The sequence below is a fragment of the Alexandromys fortis genome, unplaced genomic scaffold, assembly GCF_014885135.2.
Source record: "Alexandromys fortis isolate MF-2015 unplaced genomic scaffold, M_Fortis_MF-2015_v1.1 scaffold_120, whole genome shotgun sequence".
Lineage (NCBI taxonomy): Eukaryota > Metazoa > Chordata > Mammalia > Rodentia > Cricetidae > Alexandromys > Alexandromys fortis.
Window position 1 is genome coordinate 3131994 of NW_026067999.1, and position 22425 is coordinate 3154418.

Consider the following 22425-nt stretch of genomic DNA (forward strand, 5'->3'; position numbering starts at 1 on the left):
GGAGGGAGGGAGGGAGGGAGGGAGGGAGGGAGGGAGGGAGGGAAAAGAACATGAGCCGGAAGTGAACCAGTAAGCAGCCTTCCTCTGTGGTCTCTGCTTCAGTTCTCGTCTCCAGGTTTCCATCTATGACAATGTGTCACCCAAAGAAGCCATTTCCTCCTCCAGTTGTTTTTGGTCAGTGTTTTATCAGAGAGGCAGAATCCATCGAGGACAAGCACGCTGACTAGCTGTTACAACTGGGGGGAAGCAAGAGTCAGCAGAGAGTGGATGAAACTCTGTGCTTACAACAAAGAACGAATTTTCGTACGTGATCTTGGTGCCATCAGTTTTCAGATGGCTGATTTCCAGCTAGCTTAACATTTGCATGCATTTTGATAGTGAGTTAGATTATGAGTCAGTGAGGCAATGATGGTTAGAAAGTTACAGACCTGAGAATTTTTAGGCACCTATTTATTTTTTGTTTATTTTTATATCATGCGCATTGGTGTTTTGTCTGCACGTGTGTTGGTATGAGGGTATCAGATCCTCTAGAACTGGAATTACAGATAGTTTTGAGCTGCCATATGGTTGTTGGATCCTCTGGAAGAGCAGTCAGTGTTCTTAACCGCTGAGCCATCTCCCCAGAGCTGACATGCATTTTTCATGTGTGAAGAAGTAATTAAAACATCAACCAAGTGTGTATGAAATGCTACCGCTCCTGAGCTATAAGGAATAGTAGAGGAAGACTTTTGAAGACATATCCTTTTAAACATGCTCCCACACCAACTGTAAAAAAAAAAAGACTTGAAGAACCCATTCTACCATGCATCCATACTTAATTTGCTTTTATTATTATTATATTTAGTTTTTTTCGAGACAACGTTTCTCTGACTATCCTAGACTCACTCTGTCAACCAGGCTGGCCTTAAACTCACAGAGATTTACCTGCCTCTACTTCTTAAGTGCTGGGATTAAAGGAGTGTGCCACCGCTGCCTATTAATTTATTTTTAGTTGAAGCCAAAAAGATAAACATATTTCAGACCTCTCAAATATTGCAGCTTTTATTAAATTTACAGAAGAAAGGGTTAAATATTAATTTTGTTGAATCCAGTGGTAAATCTTCTGAGACTAGGCATTGGAATGATTTCAAGTTAGAGAGCTTTGTATTAGTAGAAGCACATAAATATTTTATGTAATTTAAGATAATAGAGCTTTGCATCAGTAGAAATGAATAAATATTTGGTATAATTTAAGATAGTGTTGTATATTTGGAAAGATGCTATGTTAGTAGAATTTGAGTGAAGTTTTAGAAAAATTTAGTTTTTCAAGTATATAGTAATTGGTTTTTTATTATTATTTGATTGAAAATTAGACAGGCCTGAGAGAAAACTGGAGGGAAATATGCAATGGTTGATTATCTATTTGTAAGAAAGCACTTCAGTACCTAGAGGGTTAAAATAGCAAGTTCCTGGCTTCTGGTCATCATGCTGGTTGGTCCCTCTGCTGCCTTCTCCAGGTGTCCCACGTGCCTAGGAGGTTGGAGGCTGGGCTTCGCTGGAGTGGTTGTTTGTGGACGCCTCAGTGCCTCAGTTCTCCTATACCTGGCCTCCCTATTTGGCTAGCTCAGGATGTCTGTTCATATGGCCCTCCACAGGAAGACTGACAAGTAGGAGGTGCTAGGGAACTGAGGATGTAAAAACAGAAATTTTTGAAACCAGAGGAGCCACTGATCCAGTAGGTCTAGAACGTAAAGCATATGCAGTCACTAAAGTGAGGCCACAAAGGGGAAGCTGATGGAGAAGTCTGGAGTTCTGTGGCCAGCAGTCTGAAAACGGGGTACCTAGGTTAGAAGGTTAGCAATCAGGAAGAACTAGAAATGACATGGGACAGAATGAGGACAAGATAGAACCTACCAACACTCCAGACTGTCATTTACTACGAACTGACATAGCATTGCAAGAACATAGCATGGTAATTACTTTAAAATGTTCAATTTTTCATAATGAAATGAGCATATGATTATAAATCAGAAATGCCTTATTATAAAAACAATTCTCCAAACATTATACCCACATACAGGTATACATTTTATATTTATATTTTTGTATGTATTTTATTTTAAATGAGTGAGGCATATTTCATATTACTTTAATAAATGGCAAGACAATGAAGTCTTGTTTTGTGATTTGTATAAGTATTATCTCCATTTAAAAATTATATTGTTGGGCGGGGCTCATCGGTTAAAAGCACTGACTACCCTTCAGAAGGACCCAGGTTAGATACCTACATGGCAGCTGTATAAGCAGTTGTGGGGTATCCAAACACCCTCTTCTAGCCTCTTTGGGCTCTAGACACACATGTGGTACAGACATCCACGGAGGCAAAAGACCGATACGCATTAAATAAATATATAAATAAATTTAAAAATTTATATTGTTGCCGAAGAAGTGGAAAGAATGTAAGAGCCAGAGGTAGTGGAGGCCTACAAGGTAACAGTAGTTTCAGACACCACAGGGTTGATGCGCACATGTGAACTCATGGAGACTGAGGCAGCACTTACATAACCTGTACAAGTTTCAGCCGGACAAATCCCAACATGGTAAGGGGAACGTGGGCACAAAGTCTCACCGCTAACCAAGAATCTGTTTGCAGTTGATAGCTACGGAAAGAGGAAAATCAAGTTTTCTTCAATGCAGTGATGCTGGGTATTTCAACCATACTCTAGGCCAGGCCCCATGCTCAGGATTGTTGACCAACACAAAATGGACTCCGTGTGTGTGTGTGTGTGTGTGTGTGTGTGTGTGTGTGTGTGTATGATGTCTGTAGTATGTGTATGTCTGCATGCTTTTGGGGGGTGGTTTGATTTTTTTTTTTAGAGAAAAAAAGAACTAGTTGGATAGGTAGGGAGAAGGATGTGGGGGAGGGGAAAGATTGTCAAAATGTATGAAAAAAATTAAAAAGGAAAGGTAATACAATTTTTAAATATTGCATTTAGCAAAAATGATTTTGTTAATGAGAAAGGAGGTAGTTCACTAAGATAGGTTGTTATGAAGATGTCTCTGTTAATGAAGGCCATAACTTTGGGGCTGAGGAGATGGCTCACTGAGTGAAATGCCCAAGTAACAAGAATGATGACTGCTTCTGGTTCCCCAAGCAGCCTTGTAAAAGGCCCGGTGTGACAGCACACATCTGTAACTCCACATGAGAGGTAAGCCAGGCAGGCAGATCCCTGGAGTGTGGTGCTAGGCAGTCTAGGCAAGGGGTGAGCTCTGTTTTCAGTAACAGACCCTGTTTCCAAAACTGAGGTGGAGGAAGACACTTGACAAAGGCCTCTGGCCTCCACATGCGTGGTCCTACACACACACACACACACACACACACACACACCGAAGATTGGAACTACAATTTTCCTTCTTTAATTACAGATGTTAATATATTGGTAATCTGGACTTAGTGCTGAATTCTAGCTGCTGTGATACTAACCATCCTAAGGAACAGACATTCCTATATCAAGAACTGCAGAGAACATGTTTCTGTAGCACCATCTACTTAACTTCTATGTTAGCTATAACTTGTGTCCAATTTGACATCCAAAAATAAATGTGTTCACTATTTGATGCTTTCTTTGTTTATTTTAGGACCCCCAAAGAAGCCATTTTGTCTTAATTGCTGGGGAGCCATTAAGAGAACCAGTTGTTCAACATGGTAAGTCCAAAATGATGATAGTTTTCCTGGCTGACATTTTTTTCCTTTGATGTGTGTGTGTGTGTGTGTGTGTGTGTGTGTGTGTGTGTGGAGGGGGGGGGGGTTTTAACTTGAAGGGAAAAAACAAACCTTCATTGTCCACTAGGGACTTGAATATCATTTAACCAAAGTAGCAATGATTTCAATACTGTTTTGTGTTGCTATAACAGAATACGTGAGACTGAGTAATCTTTAAAGAAAGGAAATTTATTTTGGCAGACATCACTGGAGACTTGGAAGTCCAACCTGTGTGTGTGTGTGTGTGTGTGTGTGTGTAGGGCCTCATGTTATTTCAACTCGACAGAAAGTAGAAATGGGTATATGCTTGAGAGACAAAATTTGAGGAGTTGATATGCTTCATAACATTCTGCCGCTGAGGTAATAAAGCCAGTCTCTCCCCACACCAAAAATTTAATCCAGCCCCACAAGAGTGAGAACTCACCCACTGGAAAAGTTATTACCTCATCTTCATGACCCAGTCACCTTTTAATGGCCCCACCTCCCCATATGGCCCAAGGACAATCAGATCTTAATATGAATTGTGGAGGGGAAAATCAGTATGCAAATCATAGCCAACACGGCCCTTGTAACCAATTATATTTTTAGTGAAAAATATGAGCCTCTTAGGAATAATACTTCTTTGAAAATTTCTGTAATAGTTTAAGCCATTCTTGGTTGAATTACGAAATGAAGAGAGTTGGGCTGGAAAGATGGCTCAGCAGCACATGCTGCACTCACAGAGGACTCACACTTAGTTCCCAGTGCCAGAAGATCTAATGACCTCTTCTGGCCTCCTTGGGCATCTGCGCATATGTGTGCGCACATGCGCGTGCACACACACACTCACACTTAAAGAATAAAATAAATATTTTTTTCAAGAAAAGGAAAGAATTAATTATTGTATGAAAGAGGTAATACTGTAGTTGGAGCCAGAAAATGCTGGCATCGGGACAAAACCACTTTGGATCTTGATGTCCTTGTATCACTGACATTTGATTAAATAAGAAACATCTAAAAGCACCCAAGAACCCAACTTGTTATTTATACCTTTGTCTGCTAAACATACTGTGCAGTTCTCTAATTATTAAATTGGACATGATTTAAGATCTCATTGTATTCCACTACTTGGCATGATTTCCAAGGTATACACAATGATCTCAGATAAGCCCCAGCTAGTCATAAATTTAAGTAACACTGAATATTTTAAAAAATAATATTGTTTTTCTTCTAGCAGTAATTTCGAAGGGATATTAAATCATAAGCCCCTAGCTTGTGATCTCTCATGGTAATTTTGCGCGCTCCCTTTTGTCGTGACTGAAGAAAATGGTTCTTGGGTAAAGAAAGCTACAAACAAATGGCGTAGGGTCTTCAGCTAGTTATAGGCTGGAATTGGGGTAGGAAAAGCGTGTTTGTGATGAAAACCTTTTATGTTAGGCCCTTTCCTCCATAGCAGTCCTGCGAAACAAGAGCCCAGTTGAATGAGGATGACACAGCAAACTGGAAGGTTGGATGTATGCAAATCCTCTTCCGGTGCCTCCTAGGCGAGACACTGGGTATGCTTGTAAAAACAAGTTCACGTTCATCGGCCCAAGTAGACATATGTCTCTTGGACTGTCAGTGACTGATAGAGCATTTTGTTTGGTTTGCTTAATTTGCTTTTCTTTTTACATTTTTTTTTACCTTTTCATGCCCACAGGCAACCCCAAACATCCTGAGAGTATTTGGGGACTGGTTGTGGTTTGTGACTTCTTCATGCCCCATCCTCTTGTCACTGAGTGTTCTTAATGATGACCTTAGGCAAAGACGTCACAGCATGTTGGATTAGCAAACAACCATAACTCTGGTGGAGTTATGTCCCTCCTCCAAATGAGAAAAAAAATGCAGATATTTCATTTTCTTAACATACACCTTCATGCCATTTACTATTTGCTAAGTGTTGCTCAGAGTGTTTTTCAAATGTGAAATTATTTAGTTTTCAAAGCAACCCTGAAAACTTGACAGGGGTGGCAAGGGAATGACAAAAAGACACACGGACACACATACAGAAAGCTGGAATTGGGGGCCTGAACTTGACCTGATGGAGATCTCCATACGGTACACCCGACCTGGAACCTCAGCGAGTTCATTCTCTACAGCACAGGAGGAGTGGCTCGTCTCTGTGGCAGGTCTCTGTAGAGGTGCAGTCTCAGGTTGCAGTCACCACGAATGAGGAAGTTGTGGTTGTTAGTTTTTGCATGCACTGCAGCGTCCTCACACAAATTGGAGGAAGACTTGCCAATTTCCTGAGCCTGACTTTGAGGAAGATTTTGCCCATTCCCATGAGTCGGAGACATGGGTCCTGATCAATAATCTACCTTCACTCAGTGCATCCGCCTTTCCCTATAATGTCTTAGGTGACCCAAGGACAGTTTATAAAACTGAGAGGTATGGGATGGTGTCAAAAATAGACTATAGAAATGTCCTATGGAAAAAAGAGTTGAGGTATGAGCGTGGTGGGGCTCTGCCTGGGGAAACCATAGGGAATTATTGTGGATCAAGTCAGTCCTTGGGCCCAGTCAGTATTTAATCTGCTTGACCCATAAAACCTAAAGTATACATTCCCTGGCCCTTTGCTGAGTGAAAAATTGATTGACCCTAAGAAATAAATTGTTAAAAAGTGCTGCTTGACTTGAAGTTTTTTAATAAAATGTATTAACGTTGTGGTACTGGTAGTCCTTGGCAAGAGAATGGCCACACTAACATGATGCATCTTTTGGGAAGGTGGGTGAATAAGAAATTATGGTCAAAATGAAAGCTAAATCAGTAGAAACATAAAAAGAAGCATTTACAGGAAGATGAAAAATGCCTTTAATTGCAAGCACATGGCAGTGACTCGTGTCAGGAAGGAGAAACCAGCCAAACTTCAAAACTTGACCTCATCTGTGCTTGCTATAGGGTACATGGCGGTATCTTCCGGGGAACTGCAAAAGAACTGTTAATGTACAAGCTGTTCAAAAGCAATTAAACCCCCTGTTGGCTGTCATGCAGATGCTGCGAGTTTTCAAAACAGATTTAGAACCATCTCATAAATGCACAGCCCCACCCACAGCTTAGGCAGACGTCAAAACCACGCTCTAATCTAGGTGATTCATAAGCCCGGGCTGGTTCAGTTCCTGACGTCAGTTCATGTTGTACAAATAACAACTACAAAGACTGCGATGAATACAGGGATTGCTATCACTGGCGAGGACCCTGCCATGAGCAGTGGGACCTGACTGTGTTTCTCTACGTTTGGTCTGTACGATAATTTCTTAGCATATGCGGTTCTAGCAACTGCAGTCCTGTAGGACAGAGCACTATGGAAAAAGGCTGCGGCTGCCCAGCTATGCCTAGACTGTGTTTCAAACGAGGAGCTATAGTAATACACACCGCTTCCAGTGGTAGAAGAAAATGTCATCACCCAGAACTTTGTAAACGTCTCTTTCTGCCCTAGGTCCGTTTGTGATGAATACCAATGAAGAAATTTCTGAGGCCATTCTTGATTTCAGGAATGCAAAAAATGGTTTTGAGGGGGCCAAAACCTGGAAGTCAAAGATTGGAAACCAATGAAGAGCTGGAATTCTGCTGTTTGGATGGACTGACCATTCAGTGTATTCAATTTCCAAAGCTGGCTTAGCTGGTGCCTCTAAAGAATTTCACATTAAGCCGGGTGGTGGTGGCGCATGCCTTTAATCCCAGCACTTGGGAGGCAGAGGCAGAGGCAGGTGGGTCTCTGTTGAGTCTGACGCCAACCTGGTCTACAGGCAAGTTACAGGACAGGCAGGGTTGTACAGAAAAAAAAACCTGTCTTGAAAACCCCAAAATAAAAAAAAAAGAATTCCACATTAAAATGAAAAGATGTTTTTTGTAGTGAGTCATCAGAATGCATTATATACATGTATGAAATTGTCAAAGAGCAGATTTAACTATTTTAAGAAGTTAAAAGTAAAAAATATAGTAGTAATGCATGCAAATAATTCTAATTGTTGCTTCTTTAAAAACCAATGTTATTCATTTCAATGGAAATTATTGGGCTCCTATTAAAAACAATTGCTTATGTACATGTGCTTTTTATATGTGAGAAGATGCCCTTTTATGCTGTGGTCTTTGGGATTTTCTTAGAGCATTTTTATGGCTTTCGATGTCACTGGCAGCAGCTATGTGAGCATCTGAAGCTGTCCTCCTGCAGTTCAACTGCCACCCCAGCCATCACAACTGTGCTCCGGGTTTCATGTTACAGGTTATCTGCTTTCAAAAACACAGCAGCCCTGACCATATGAGTCAGCTTTGCAAACTGCCCTGCTATTGCTAGGGACACAGCGGGACTCCGGCCAAGACTTCCCCTCAGTTTTCTGCCAAAGTCTGTGTCAGATGTAAGACACATGCTCCCGCACGCTTCCTTGAAGACTGGGAAAAGTCAGAATCCATCGTTAGGTTCCAGCCTGCTGTAGCCGCAAGTGTCGGTGGTCACACCACCTCCTTATAAAGCAGCTAGAACCTAGGGCATAGGGTCGAGATTTTTTTTTTTCTTTCTTTTGGCTTTCTGGACACGAAATGACTGGAGAGTGATTTCTAGCATAAAGTGGAAGCCAGGGCCACCTCCTGATTATTTTTGCAGCAGGAACTTTTAAAAGGTTTTTTTTTTTTTTTTTTTTTTTTGCATCTTTCTCCCATACTAAGATTGTGTGCGGCAGGGGGTGTCCCTTGACTAACTCAAGTCGTTTTGATTACGACTGATCATGTGATTTTCCATGTGAAGTTTTGGGGTTTTGAACTTTGCTTCTGGAGAATGCCTTTTGCCCCACTTTTCAGGAGCTGCCTGGTGTCAAGCGCTTAGTCATCAGTGGCCCTTTAAAATATCCAAAATGTATAGAGAGTGGACAGTGATGAATGTTCTCATGATGTCCTACGTGTACCTGGTGCAGGGCTTCAATAGTGACCATGGACCAGTGAAGGTAGGTGAGCTCGATTTTTCATAATGTTTCTTTGTGTTGGTTTTCACGGAAGAAGTCCTTTGCTCTCACTGTTGTTGAAGCAATGTAAAAGCCCAGCCTACACTGAGCTTGCGTGTATTAATGACTGCTTTATTTCTTAGGCTTAATAATTTTTTTCCATGAGAGTAAGAAAATGTACATGTGTGTGAGAATGTGTATGATGGTGTTTTATGTATTGTATGTACTTGGAATGGGACTAGAACACGAGCCTTCTGGAAACCTTTGGCATGGAAATGCTTGCTCCCGTTTGTGCCTGCTGGTGGCACAGTGGCTTGCTTTCTGGTGAAGCTGTGGTTTGCTTTTATGACATACACACAATTTTGTGGGCCATTGCTTTTTAGGTTGGTTATGAGCAGCAAGCTTGAGTAATTTCTTCTGTAAATTGAAAATCACAGTGCTATTTGTGGATGCTTTCTGTCTGGTTCTGCAAATTAGCAATTGCTACCATCCAGGAGGGAAAAAAAATGTTTTCTTAGAGTCTATTTTTGGTTTTGTGCTTCTGCTTTTGAAAATGTGTCTAAAATTAAGCAGTTAGCAGATCTTTGGCTCTATGAACAAGCATCAAGGACAGCCCAAGAAACGGAGAATGGTGCAGAGAGAGTGAACTAGGTAGGGTGCTACCGATTGCTGGAACAGCATTGTCACTTGGTGGTTTGTATTTTCAAAGCCTTTTTATTTTTGAAAAGGACTCAGATGTAATTATTTTGATTGGAGTGCTACTAAATCATGGCTGATTTAGAAATGTCTGGCTATGACCAGACAGAAATCAGATGTGGGCTTGAGTTTTGTGGCACGCCTTTTCAATAGGGGGGCATATCGCCCCCCCCGGGGGGGAAAATTAGTTGATAAGGATGTGAACTAGTTTATGTAAAGCCCCATATGCATGTGGTCCATATACAGATAGTAAATCTACACCCAAGTTTCATAGGACAAGACTAAAGGGCTCCTGGCACTGGAATCTATGTACAGTTTTTACTCTGCCACCTATACTCCAAAGTAAATTTCCTTCACAATCCCAGAGAACCTAGACAACAATAAGGACCCTAAGAGAGACTTACATAGATCTAATCGACATGGGAAGTAGAAAAAGACAAGGTCTCCTGAGTAAACTGGGAGCATGGGGACCATGGGAGAGGATTGAAGGGGAAGGAAGAGGCATGGAGGGGAGCAGAGAAAAAAATGTAGAGCTCAATACAAATCAATAAAAAAGTAAATGTCCTTTCACCTCTAGCCTGAGATGGAGATTCACATCAAGGCTGGCGGCAGTCAGGGCGAGCTGAGGACTGTCCTTTCTGCCATGTAATCTGGGAGTTGCAAAGCTTGAACGGTGCAGTCTGCTAGACAAGAAACCTTTCTACCCCAATACAACACTGTTCGACATTTTCCTTAACGCTAGTCTTTAACCCTGTCCCCAGTGAAGTTTCCAGTGTTTGCAATTTACTCTTTTGTAGACACAGCTACCACAGACTCCTCTCTGAGTCCCAGGCACAGTGAAGTTTTACACATTTTGAATCTACTCCCATCTAACCTCCTGGAATGGGCAATGGAAGAAAGGGTCTGAGTTTTTATGTGACAGAAAATATGCCCTAACTGATGGCCGATGTGCAGCCCGTGTTTACTAACGTGCCTCTCAATGTTTCTCTTACATGCCCTACTTTCCCTTTGAACAGTGAAGCTACATGGGGTGACCTTACAGCCACTCAGCCCCCAGCTAAATGAGATTGTTTCTTATATGAAGGAAAGTGTTGCCTGTAGTCAGATACAAGTTTGGAGATACACATAACTGGGTGCTGAAACGTAATAGCGTACATCATTCAGTTTATATAGTCTCTTCCCCTCCCCACCTCCTTAAAAGAAAACAAAATCAAAGAAATCTTTTGTTGTCGTTGTTATTTTATTTATTTATTTATTTATTTATTTTTGAGATAAAGTTTCTCTTTGTTAACAGCTCTGGCTGTCCTGGAACTTGCTTTGTAGACCCAGTTGACGTCAAACTCACAGAGATCCACCTGCCTCTGCCTCCCGAGTGCTGGGGTTAAAGACATGTGCTACCGCTGCCTGGCTAGAAGTCTATTTCTTAGCATTGCTGTTTTCTTGTTTAAATTAAAATTTATCATGAAAACATATTCAGAGTAGTAATGGTTTAGGGCACTGGTGCTAGATGGGTTTTTCTTTTAGATGTAAGAACATGCCATTCGTTATGCAAATACATCATGGGCCCCCTCGGTCCTGAGTCTATGAGAACAGGCTTTTCTCACTCACCCCTTTCCCACCACATCTGTTCCAGGATGGCTATGATGCCAAATCTGTTTCCAGGTTGCTCCCTTCCCCTGGTCTAAACTTTACTTCCTAGCTTAGAGAATTGTCGTTATTTTTTTTTCCAGCTTAGACAGGCAGTGACTCTGCGCCCTTCTATGAATCTGTGGACATTTTTTCCCACTATAGGCATGCAAATGGCTCCTACCACCTAGGACAATTGTGCCTAATGCCATTCGAGGGAAGACATCCTAATCTCACTAGACCTGCAGCTTATGCGCAGCGTATTCTCGGAAAACTAGCTGATTTTTGCGGTCAACAATACTCACAACATGTGCGCTAAGAACATCTTTACAGCAATCTTAACATTCTCTTTGCCAAACAAGGATCTGGGGAGATGGCTCAGTGCTCAAGAGCACTTCTTGCTCTTACAACAGCCCTAAGTTCAGTTCCCAGTGGCTCCAAACCATCTATAACACCAGTTCCAGGGGATCCTATGCCTTCTGACCTCAGGGACACCAGGCACACGTGTGGTCCATACATACACATACATACATTTAGAAAAAAAATACCCAGATTCATAAACAAATCTTTAAAATTATTTTCATTAAAAAGACCCATACTTGACTCATTGAAACAATCAGATTGCTGACTAGGTGTGGGATTTAGTTCAGGTTCTATTTTCTCAAGCTTTTTATGCACTTGAGATGAGCCGAGATAGTTTCCCAAGGTATGCAGTCCACAAGGGTGTATGTTATAGATCTAGTCTGTACCCTTTAGACACTTAGTAAATAATCACCAATAGCCTTATGCTCTTGCCATTCACCGAGGCCTTCTAGCCAGCATGATTTCTGACTGATCTAATAAATAATTGTCACCAGGTATGTTGGGTGTTATAACTAGATGAGGTTAGCTTCTGTACATCTTTTCCATGGTGCTATGAAGACCTGTCAGTATAGTAATAGAGGAACAATTCTAGATCATGGTAGCTTTGAGAACTCTTTTAAAAGCATTTCTTCTTCAGCTTTTCTCTATACTAGCTTTTTAGGCACCATGCTTGTAATGTCTATAGAAAAAGGGTATTGCTAGATGTTGGACTCAGTCATTCAGTACTACATAAGACTGGAATAGGTGTCAAATCCACATGGCTCACGGGCTTCATCACCTTCATGCCATTTGCCTTCTCTTGAAATTGTCTAAGAAGTAACTTGCGTGGAAAAGACTGATGGGCATCTTTCATCTTTAATTGCAGAAAACAAACTCATTCCTCCTACCCACCCCATTCTCACGCACAAAGTCATATACTGGAGACTTTCCTGGCTTTGTTGTTAGTCAGATGAGCCAGTGAGCTCTTGCCCAATTTTTCTGTCTCAACATGAATTCAGTTTTTGCTTTTATGTTATTCTAAGATATTGCGGTACCCAAGATACCATAGAACTCTCGCTGCTTACATCCCGTGTATAATGCTTCCTTGTATGACTCATTTTTAATTGAAAAATCCTGACTTTATGCCCGTGAATAAAATGTTGCTACAAACATGTCACAAAGATAACTTGTGAAATAAAAATAAGGTATTTGTATATACAAATGGTCCCATAAAGAACTCTTTGTAAAAAGATGTGGAGTTCTCAAACCCACGTATTTCCACAGGTAGACAAAGGCAATACAGATGTAGAGATACAAAGGACAATAAAATTATTCCTGAGCAATATCTAGGCCCAACTCTTTTTCTCAGAGGTTTTATTTTAAGCTTATTTGTGTGTGGGTCTGTGCACATGAGTACCTGCAGAGGCCTAAAAAGGATGCTATATCCCCTAAGATCTGAAGTCACCAGCAGTTGTTAACTACCTAACTTGGGTAATGGGAGCCAAACTGTTCTGGGCAACATCAGCAAATACTCTTAATCACTGAGCCACCTCTCCCTTCCAAAGAACTCATTTTTATCATGTGATGGCAGTTTAGCATAACTGGGAATGAATTGGAATGAAAGGAGACCTATAAAATGAGCTTTTCTGCTTAGGTTGTTGTTATGGTGGTGAATCCACTTTTCTCTCTCACTTCTCGTTCTTGTAGTGTTACTAAGATACTAGAGCATTATAAATCAACGGCATCCTAAGGCATGTTCAGCATCATAAAAGCCTCGACTGGTTGAGATGTTCTAAGCCATAAAGACTCTCCTAGATTTCTCATTGCAACTTTCCAATAGTTGATAATTCATTGATTTTTTAGTAGGTATTTATTGAGTATCTACTGTATCTAGGATCTGAGAATGCAGCAAGAAATAAAACAATATTTCATCTCTCTTGGAATGCATAATTTGATTGGGCTTGGTGGAGGCGAACAATACACAAATCTGTCACATAGCAGACACAATAGTAATGAGAAGCACGCAGACGAAGGAGGGGACACTGAATGATTGAGTTAAAGGGGGTGGATTGTTCTAATTCAGCTGTATTTGTTGCATAGAGGTGAAGGGGGCAGAGGCCATCATGGGGTAGTGACTGAAGAGGGAGTAGCTTGGCTATTCTGAGGATGAGCCATACAACTGGAGTGGCTGGGGGAAGGTGAGCTGAGATCGCTGGTGCAGCCGTCCAGCTTGGAAAAGTTGCCAGGTAGATCATGCAGGTGGGGGTGATCTCCAATAAAACTTTCGGGACACTACCATCTTAATTTTATGTAAATTTTATGCACCGGGAAATGTGTTTCAACCACTTAAAACGCAAAAACTTAACTCACAGACTGTTCAAAAACAGGCTGCCCACTGGATGTGGCCCCTGGGTCCCAGCTTACACATTGTGTCCTGTGTTGGTTACACTATTTTATTTACCTTATTGATGGCATTCACGTGGACCTGACATTCTGTAGTCTGCTCGTCTGGGTTTATTACACCCTCACCATTAGGGTAAAAATTTTTCAGCATCACAGGAGTGTTTTCTTTGTAGAAGTATCCCAACCCCCACTTTGCAAAGCCCATCACACAGTAGATGGTGAAGGCAGTGTTTGTTGGCCAGTTGATAGACTAGCTTTGGAAGATCCTGAGACAGCCAGGTGAAAGACAACACTCACCAGTCTCTGACATTTATCATCACCACGGCTTGCCTGATTTCATGATTTTTATAAAATCCCAAAGCATCTTTAAGGCAGTGTATTTACCCTGTGATATTTTACTGTGGACATGAGGTAGGATTTTGGTGAGTAAAAGCATCCTGAAATGTCCTCCTAGCCTTAGGCCATCCAATAGGGTATTCGCTTCTAGAACCCAAAGTTGGAGAATGAAGTCACTTTAGCCCTTTCTTTCAGCTGGACGGTCACAGAAAGTTACTCGGAGCAACCTGTAGCCACACAGTATCTCTGTGCAAACTTAGACCCCCTTCCTGTCTTTCTTCATCTCTGAAAGCTTTGGGATGGCCTACCTATGTTTTCATCTTGGGTGATTTGTGAAGCTGTGGCAAAGTATGACAAAAATGCTCTGATCAGATGCTTTCTTAGTGAGGCAAGGTAGGGTATGCTGTAACCGCAACCACCCTCAAAATCTTCGTAATCAGTACAAATTTATTTGCAGCTCATACTATACAACCGTCTTGGTTCATCCACAGTCAACTCACTATTACTATGAAGCTAGCTGAGCACCCACATCTAGAATGTTCTAGATCACTCTGACCATTGCATGCTCTGGCCCAGAATGGGCACACATCATGGATCCACTGTCCATTTATGTGCATAGTGCCAGGAGGTGCACTCTTACTTTGGCCTCAGAAGGTGGGTTGCTGGAAAGAGTTCACAAATAATTTCTATTAATAATTATCACACATAACTTTTACTATGTTTAAAGTTTCCCTGTCTTAGAGCAGTGCTGGAGTGTACATAGTATTAAAAGAGCAGGAAGAGAGGGGAAAAAAAGGCAAAAGTCGCTGGCTTCCATCATTACCCCTTTAATGTGTGAAATAATATATACTTTATACACAGAAACTCTGTATTGGAGATTGGGAAACTCCATGGTTGGTCTCGCAGGTAAGGCATGCGGGACGAGACAGCTTACTTCATTCGCTCAGGAAACCCTTTCTCCGTGGGAGAAGGAAAGCTGTACGTTCAGTTCAGTAAACACTTGTGGAATGTCCTCCATGTGCCAAGCACATGAGTGGAAATGATGCTTTTTTTTTTATATAAAATAAAGATGTCTTAGTCATTTTCACATCTTACCAGCCACCAGGGAGTTCCTTTTGGCTTGTAGGAAGGATAATTTCAATGCCTGAAACTCTAAGTAATACTATAATTTCAACACGGTTTATTTCACCATTGACTGGATCTTATTAAATAATCCCAGCACTCACATGGTAGAGATGAGTATTGCTTCTTGAAAAATCAACATTTAAATGAAAATTATTACAGGAGAGAGAAAACGGAATGACAAATGTCTTGCTGTTCTGTCGTGAATGGGACTCTTTAGGACGAGCAGAGTTTTGATTGCGTAAATAACCTTTTATTTCATTTTTATTAGTTCTTTAAGAATTTCATGCACTGAGTTTCAATCATATTCACCCTCCCTGAATTCCTCCCAGATCCATCCCCCTTTCTTACCACCCAATTTTGTGTCTTCATTTTTTTTTTTAACCCATCAGAGTCCAATTTGTACTAACGGTATATTATGTATGTGTGGAACATCAATACTGCACCCCTCCTCCCAAGCAAGGCTTAGGGATCATTTTAGAGGAGGGGTGAAGAAACTGTAAGAGCCAAAGGGAGTGATTTAAAGGGTATTTTAAATTTAAGAGAACACACACGGGGGGCCGGGGGGGGGTAGAAGCAGGATAAAAACCTGAAACCAGCCTTTGCAAGTGTGTGCTTAATTCATAACGACATTACTATAGGAAGGCTAGGGATTACAGGGCAGTGTTGTGGGTGTTGGCGGGGAAGGAGAAGGTGATGGGTAAACGTTGATGTAGGACCATGAGATGTTTAGAAATAAATGTTTTTAATGGCTATGTTAGGCTGGCTGCCAGTGGCAAGCAGGACTTTCTTATGGGAGACCATAATGTTTTGCACAAAGGTCTTCCCGTGAAGTTGATTGTGCTGCACTTTGGCTGAAACAGAGTCATAGCAGCTAATTATGGCTGCAACCATGCCGTTACAAACCCAGACAAATTATAGTGGCTTAGCAAACACATCAATCGGTTATTCTCACATACATCTCTGTGGGTCAACTGAGAGTCGGGATCAAGGCCCAAACCTCAGGCTGAGCCCATGTCTGCTCCACATGTCTGCCCTCCCATTGATGAGTGGGTTGGCAGGAGCCTGTGCTTGCAGAGGTGGGAGGCGTGCTCAGTGCAGTCAATCCGAAGGCAGTGTCAAGCTTGCGCTTGCAACAGGTCAAAGTAGGGCATGTGATCCAAAACCGAAACATCTGTGGAGAGGCAGGCTGAAGTCATTTGCAGTTCTGCTTAATCTCAATAAAGGTCTGGAGTTGTTTCTTGGGCATTGGATCCTTGATCTTTGAGATCAGTGATACGGAGAATGTTAGGCAACTCAGGAATCACCACTCTAAAGCTTGCCCCGAGAGCACAGTTTTAGAAGGTCTGAGACTATCTGGCCACTCAAGCCCACCCCACCGCCATCTTTCTTCTCATTTCTGTAGCTCAGCTGTGTCAAATGAATAGGAGCAGATGCATTTGAGGAGAACATAGGTTTAACATATGTAAACAGAGACACAGGCATCTCCCCAAATACTAGATGGCTTGGCTAGAGAGAACATCACCAACGATCCTCGTTAAATTGGAAGATGGGGGCAGTTTCAAGCATCCAAACAAACCCTTTTCCACTGCCTTCAAACACCCAGGCAACCCTGCACACACATTCCTGTCTGCATGCACGCATGCGCGCACACACACACACACACACACACACACACAGCCACTAGGCACCCAAAATGAACAACAACCTAATTCTGCTCCCAGATGGCCAGGTTTCTGGATTTCAGTGTCATGGGAACAGAGTCATAGTCGTTGCAACCTGAATAGCCACGCCTCAGCAGTCATTACTAGCACATGGGCAGTTTCCTTCCTTCCCTCAGTTGGTATGGCCCAAACCACCAGGTGCCGGCTATTCTGGCTAATGCTAGACGGCAAAACCAAAACAGAAAAGTTTAAGAAATAGGCTGATTTCTTTTATACATGAAATCTGTAAAGACAGATGTAAGACCTGAGAAGATACTTGGAAGTTTGCTTTCATTTGCAGATAACGCCAAGAATGCTTTTTTTCTCACTAGAAAAAGATAGCTCACAGTTTACCCTGGAAGAGTTGTTTGGGTTTTATGTGCTTAATTGTATTTTCTATGATTAGAGTTGCCAAGTCTTGCTATTTTCAATCCCATTCTCTCCAGTGACTAAGGACTATCAAGGGCATAAAGCATAAACCTCTACCCCAACATGTAGGTCCAGGTGACACCCTTGAGAAAGACAAAAAGAAACAAACTAATTACATTCCTGCTTTATTCTCTGACCCTTTCCCATTTATGAACTGCTAGATTCTCCACTGAGCGCTGTGAAGTAACTTTTTTCAACATAATATTTTTATTGTCTCTTTTGGAATTTACCCCAATCACACTCACTTCTCGGTCCTCCCAGGTCTGGCCTCCCTCACCTTGTGACCTGCTGCCCCCCCCCAAGGGAAAAAAAAAAACAAGTCCAATTTGTGTTGCCATACACTCCCTGGAGCATGGTCAAACTCCCAGTGGCCAGCCCCTTAAAGAAAATTGAGTCTTTACCCACCTGTACCCCCGCCAGAAGCTGTCAACCGTGGAAGCTACACTTCAGCATCCTTGTCACAGTTTTTAAGAGTTCTCATCTATGGCTTTCTGTCTAGGTTGTTTCTTTTTCTTTTTTCTTTTTTTAAAGATTTATTTATTTATTATGTATACAACATTCTGCCTCCATGTATGCCTGCAGGCCAGAGGAGGAAGCCAGACCTCATTACAGATGGTTGTGAGCCACCATGTGGTTGCTGAGAATTGAACTCAGGACCTCTGGAAGAGCAGCCAGTGCTCTTAACCTCTGAGCCATCTCTCCAGCCTCTCTAGGTTGTTTCTTTTAAGGGGCAGGACTAGGCTGTGTGCGTGTTTGGTTGGGTTTTTTTTTTTTTTGCTTTTTTTTGTTTTGTTTGTTTTTTGAGACAGGTTTCTCTGTGTAGCCCTAGATGTCGTAGAACTCGCTCTGTAGACCAGGCTGCCCTTTAACTCACAGAGATCCGCCTGCCTCTGCCCTTTGAGTGCTGGGATTAAAGGTGTGCGCCACCACTGCCCAGCCTGTGAAGTAACTATTATTAACATCAATGGGGACAGCAAATCTGAAGGAGATTAATGCCTCCACACCCTCAGTCAAAAAGTCATGCCTTGGTTAAAAACATTGTTATTATACTGTGATTGAACTTTCCTTTTTCTATAGGCACAGTTCTGTGAATTCTAGCACATGAATAAATTTATGTAACCACAGCTGTAGCCTGGATACAAACTGTTCCGTATTCATACACAGTTCACTATTAACTATGATATATAACGTTATACACAGTATATATACTGTTATACACAGTAGCTATGTAACTGTGATAGGAAGACAACCTTTCCGGCCTCCAGCAAGCAGTGTTTTGTCTTTAGTTGTTCCTGGTTTGGTATTTTGAAAGCCACATACAAATAGATTAGTGCAGTCGAACATGTTGAGACTGGCTTCTTTAATCTTTAACCCATTTGCCAAGAGTTCTTTTTTTGATGAGCAGTAAGCCATGAATGGCTCACCCATTCACTCACTGAATTCCATGTGTTTTTCCCTAACTGTTTGGACTATTATTTTTTAAAGTTACTACAAACATTCATGTACAGAGTTTTGTGCAGTGTAGGCCTCATTTATAAAGCGATAAATTCCCTGGAGAAGAGTTATTTAGCCATATGATGGGCACGTGTTTATAAAAAACTCCCAGAGTGTCATATCACTCAAAGCTGACTTTAAACAACTGGAATCTGTGCTCTTGCCTCTGAAACAAGCCATTTGAGTAGTTGGCAGTATAATTTATGATATTAGGCCTAATTCCTTTTAGGGCAATATGATTTCCACTTAAAAGTGAGGGTGTGGGGGCATCTCAGATATTCACTTAGACTCATGAGTCTGGTGGGGCCTGGGCAGATTTCTTGGCAGGTGGAGGAAGGAGGACCTTTGGGGAGGATAACCAGGAGTGGAGCATCACAATGCTACTTGGAAAAGTGTGGTGGCTTTGGCCAATACTTAACCATGAAGGTAAAGATGAAGTACAAATACTCCTTGAGTGAAAGCAAAGAAGCTGCTGAGAGGTAGAAGGAAGACAGACTGTTTGGCATTTATCTCCCCCAAATCCCTGCAAAGGCAAATGGGTTACTGTGCTTTTCCTGAGCTGCAGAGATGGGTTATCAGGTGAAACTTGTCATTCCTTCAGCAAATCAAGGGAAAGCTGTGTGGAATGGGTTTCCCCCATATCTTAGCCCAGAGCTTCGGGACATTCCACTTTCACAAACCCAATTCACCACTCAGACATTGTCACCCAACTTCCTGAAGACAGTGAAATTCCACAAAGAAAACAGCACTCCCAGTCTTGGCCCCATGGCCTGCAGGACACCTAGTGAGGAATTCAGCGAAGCTGCTCTCCTTCTCCCAGGACCACAGTGGCACAGGAAAAGCATTCTGCAGCTCTTTGAGGAAAGCAGCCAAGATGCTCATGGACCAATTCTTTGTCGCTACCAAGACCATCCAGAGCTGGAACAGGGGCCCAGCTATATACCCCTAAGCCAAGAACCTTCCACTTGACACTTACATTTCCCTTGAGCTAGTTTCTAGGACCGCCTTTTGAGTGACTGTATAGCTTTCTGTTGAATTCTAGTGGGTTTAGGCAATGCCTTTAAAAAAAAATTACCTTGAGAAATGGGCTGTTTGAAATTTGGAGGAATTTGATAGGCAATTTAGTCTGTCATTTAGGGTCACAGGTAACTTCATCACCCTGTTTAAGGGAGGAAATAATATCACTGTTATTCAGTCTTTTAAAGGCCTTATAAGTTGAGAACTGGATAAAAAGAATAGAATTTTTGCACCATGAAATGCCCACAGACTTTGAGTTGAGTTGTGGAGACAATACATTTCACACATTCAACAGACAGGGCATGTGAGCAAGGGGATGGCTTTAGAACTCCAGTTCAGCCAGATGCTCATGCACGTGTTCTGACCTTAATGTGTACCACGAAGGAATGTGAAGACCAGGCCAATTCTCCAGTCATCTAGCCCATGCTAATCAGGGTTCTTGTACAGAGCTCAACATTAACCCTTTGACCTTAAACCAGTATAGCCATGCTCCAAATTATTGGCTTTCTTAAAATCACTTGGGAAGATGTATTTTTTATTACTTTGAAACAAAGTCCCAGGCTCGCTCAGTACCTATTAGAGTATGTTGAAGTTCTAACACAGCTGCCTCCACCTCCAAGGTTGTGGGGTTAGTGGTGGGAACCGCCATGCCAGGTTTGTGCAGTTCTGTGACCTCAGGCAAGCAGACCTACCAACTGAGCCACATCACCAGCCCCTAGAGAGTTCTTTAAGAATACTTTTTATCTTAAAGTCATTCTAACTTTATGGAAAAGTTTCAAAGACACACAGAGAATTGCTGCGAACCCTCCACTCAGCTGCTACTACTGAAGCAGACACAGGACTTTTTTTCTTTTGAAGTTGTGGTCCAAATCTGTAAAATGGGACTCTCTAATGATAAGATTCGATCATCAGTATTTTTTTTAAAGGTTGCCCCCACATTCATTCAAGGTGAAGGCAAGTCTGGGAACCTCTGCTCTAAATCCTTTTCAATAGGGAATAAGCCAGCCAACAGTGTGGGCATTGCTTGGTGGCTTGTTAGTAATGCAACTTCATGTGGGAAAAAGTTAGTCTATGTATATAATAACATTTATATGATGACAAAGTAGTGTTGCAGAAACCTTCAACCCTATGCTTTAAAAACTGATTGTTGGTAGCTAAAAACCATCAGAGCGTGATCTGTTATTTAGGAGGAGAATTGATAACAATCTTGAATTAATGACAGACCAAGGCCACCGCTCTAATAGCAGAGACCTGGGAAGGCCTTTCCCATCCTCTCATCTTGCAGATTGCACTATAATTATTTTAGATTTTACTAGCGCTTGAATCAGAAAGTTGAAAGAAATAAAAAGCAATTCATTTGGCAATAGTTCAGCAGTGAAAGCTATTGATATCAAGAGTTTAAGTCTGCATTTTGGACAATGGTAACACTTTTTTATGTTTAGCTTCGTCTTACCCATGCAGATAGCATAAAGTTGATTACACAAAAATCAACGAGTTTAGAATGCCCATCGAAAGGGATCCATTTTCAGCCCTTCCCAAAATGTGTGCCCGGATGAATTACTTGCTTTTGTTGGGCTGTTCATATTTCCATTTAGAATTATAAAAGCGACTGTTGCCGATTTCTCAGTTATTTCAAACTAGCTTTTCATTTAGCAAAGTAGGCTTAAATAGCTTTGAGTATTTAAGTCAATGTTGTGGTTTCACAAAGAAACCAGTCATAGGGCTATAATCTTAACATCAATTCAATCATTTTAATTCAGGCTTCAGGATTAATGTTTTATCCTTGTTTTTTTATCATAAGATTATTTTTTAAAGAAGCCAAAATTGAATTGAGACTTGTCAGATATGAAGCCGTACATCAGCCTTACTTAGGCATGGTACTGGATAAAATTTTACCTACATAAATAAAAATTCTTTCAGCAATGCCCAATTTAATAAAAAATTGTAGAGGGTTCATACACAAGTACTTGTACTTACGCTATTTCCACTCCTTTTCCCTGTCCAATTTCTCCCTTGTCTCTCCCCTACTCCTTCTCAAATTCACAACCTCTTCTATAATTATTGTTATACGCACAAGTGGTGTACACAAACATGCACACATGCACATACAGACACAAACACGCACACACGCGCGTGCGCACAGGTGCACAAACACACACACACACAAAGCCTGCTATGCCCAACTTAATAATTTTTTAAAAAGTATTTGTTAGACTTTCTCATTACCTTATTAAAGCAGTGTTGTGAAAATTTTATCTTGAAGATTGACTTGGGTATGAGGTAGCTTTGAGCTGGATGGTCAGGCAAAGAGAAGCCATTAACAAATTAGCCTTAATGTAGGACGGTCGCATTTAAGAGTTGTCAGGGAAATGAGCAATTAACCAGTGTTGTCTCCAGGGTTCTCAGCTAAAAAAGCTGTGGCATGCCACCCACGTTCAGTGCCAAGTTCACAAACCCCATCTGTGCTCTTTAAGCTTCTTTTTCTTCCTTGCCAAAAAATGTCTTTGTTTCAAACTCCAGAGATCTAATGAGAAACTACCAAGATAATCTCACCGAGCTTCTG

At 41.5% G+C, this 22425-nt stretch overlaps 2 protein-coding genes across 5 annotated transcripts in view; both read left to right on the top strand.

The window, feature by feature from the left end:
- Positions 1-7689, top strand: part of Pir (pirin) — an 89056-nt gene extending 81367 nt beyond the window's left edge. The window contains exons 9-10 of the mRNA XM_050160614.1: positions 3619-3685; positions 7197-7689. Of these exons, the coding sequence (XP_050016571.1) occupies positions 3619-3685; positions 7197-7312 (183 nt within the window). The 3' untranslated portion in view covers positions 7313-7689. The remainder of the gene's footprint in view (positions 1-3618; positions 3686-7196) is intronic.
- A 206-nt stretch (positions 7690-7895) lies between these two features.
- The window catches only part of Vegfd (vascular endothelial growth factor D), a 33511-nt gene continuing 18981 nt past the window's right edge, over positions 7896-22425 (top strand). For all 4 annotated transcript variants that reach the window (XM_050160612.1, XM_050160610.1, XM_050160609.1 and 1 more), the window contains exon 1: positions 7896-8697. In XM_050160612.1, coding sequence (XP_050016569.1) covers positions 8608-8697 — 90 coding nt within the window. In that variant the 5' untranslated portion in view covers positions 7896-8607. The remainder of the gene's footprint in view (positions 8698-22425) is intronic.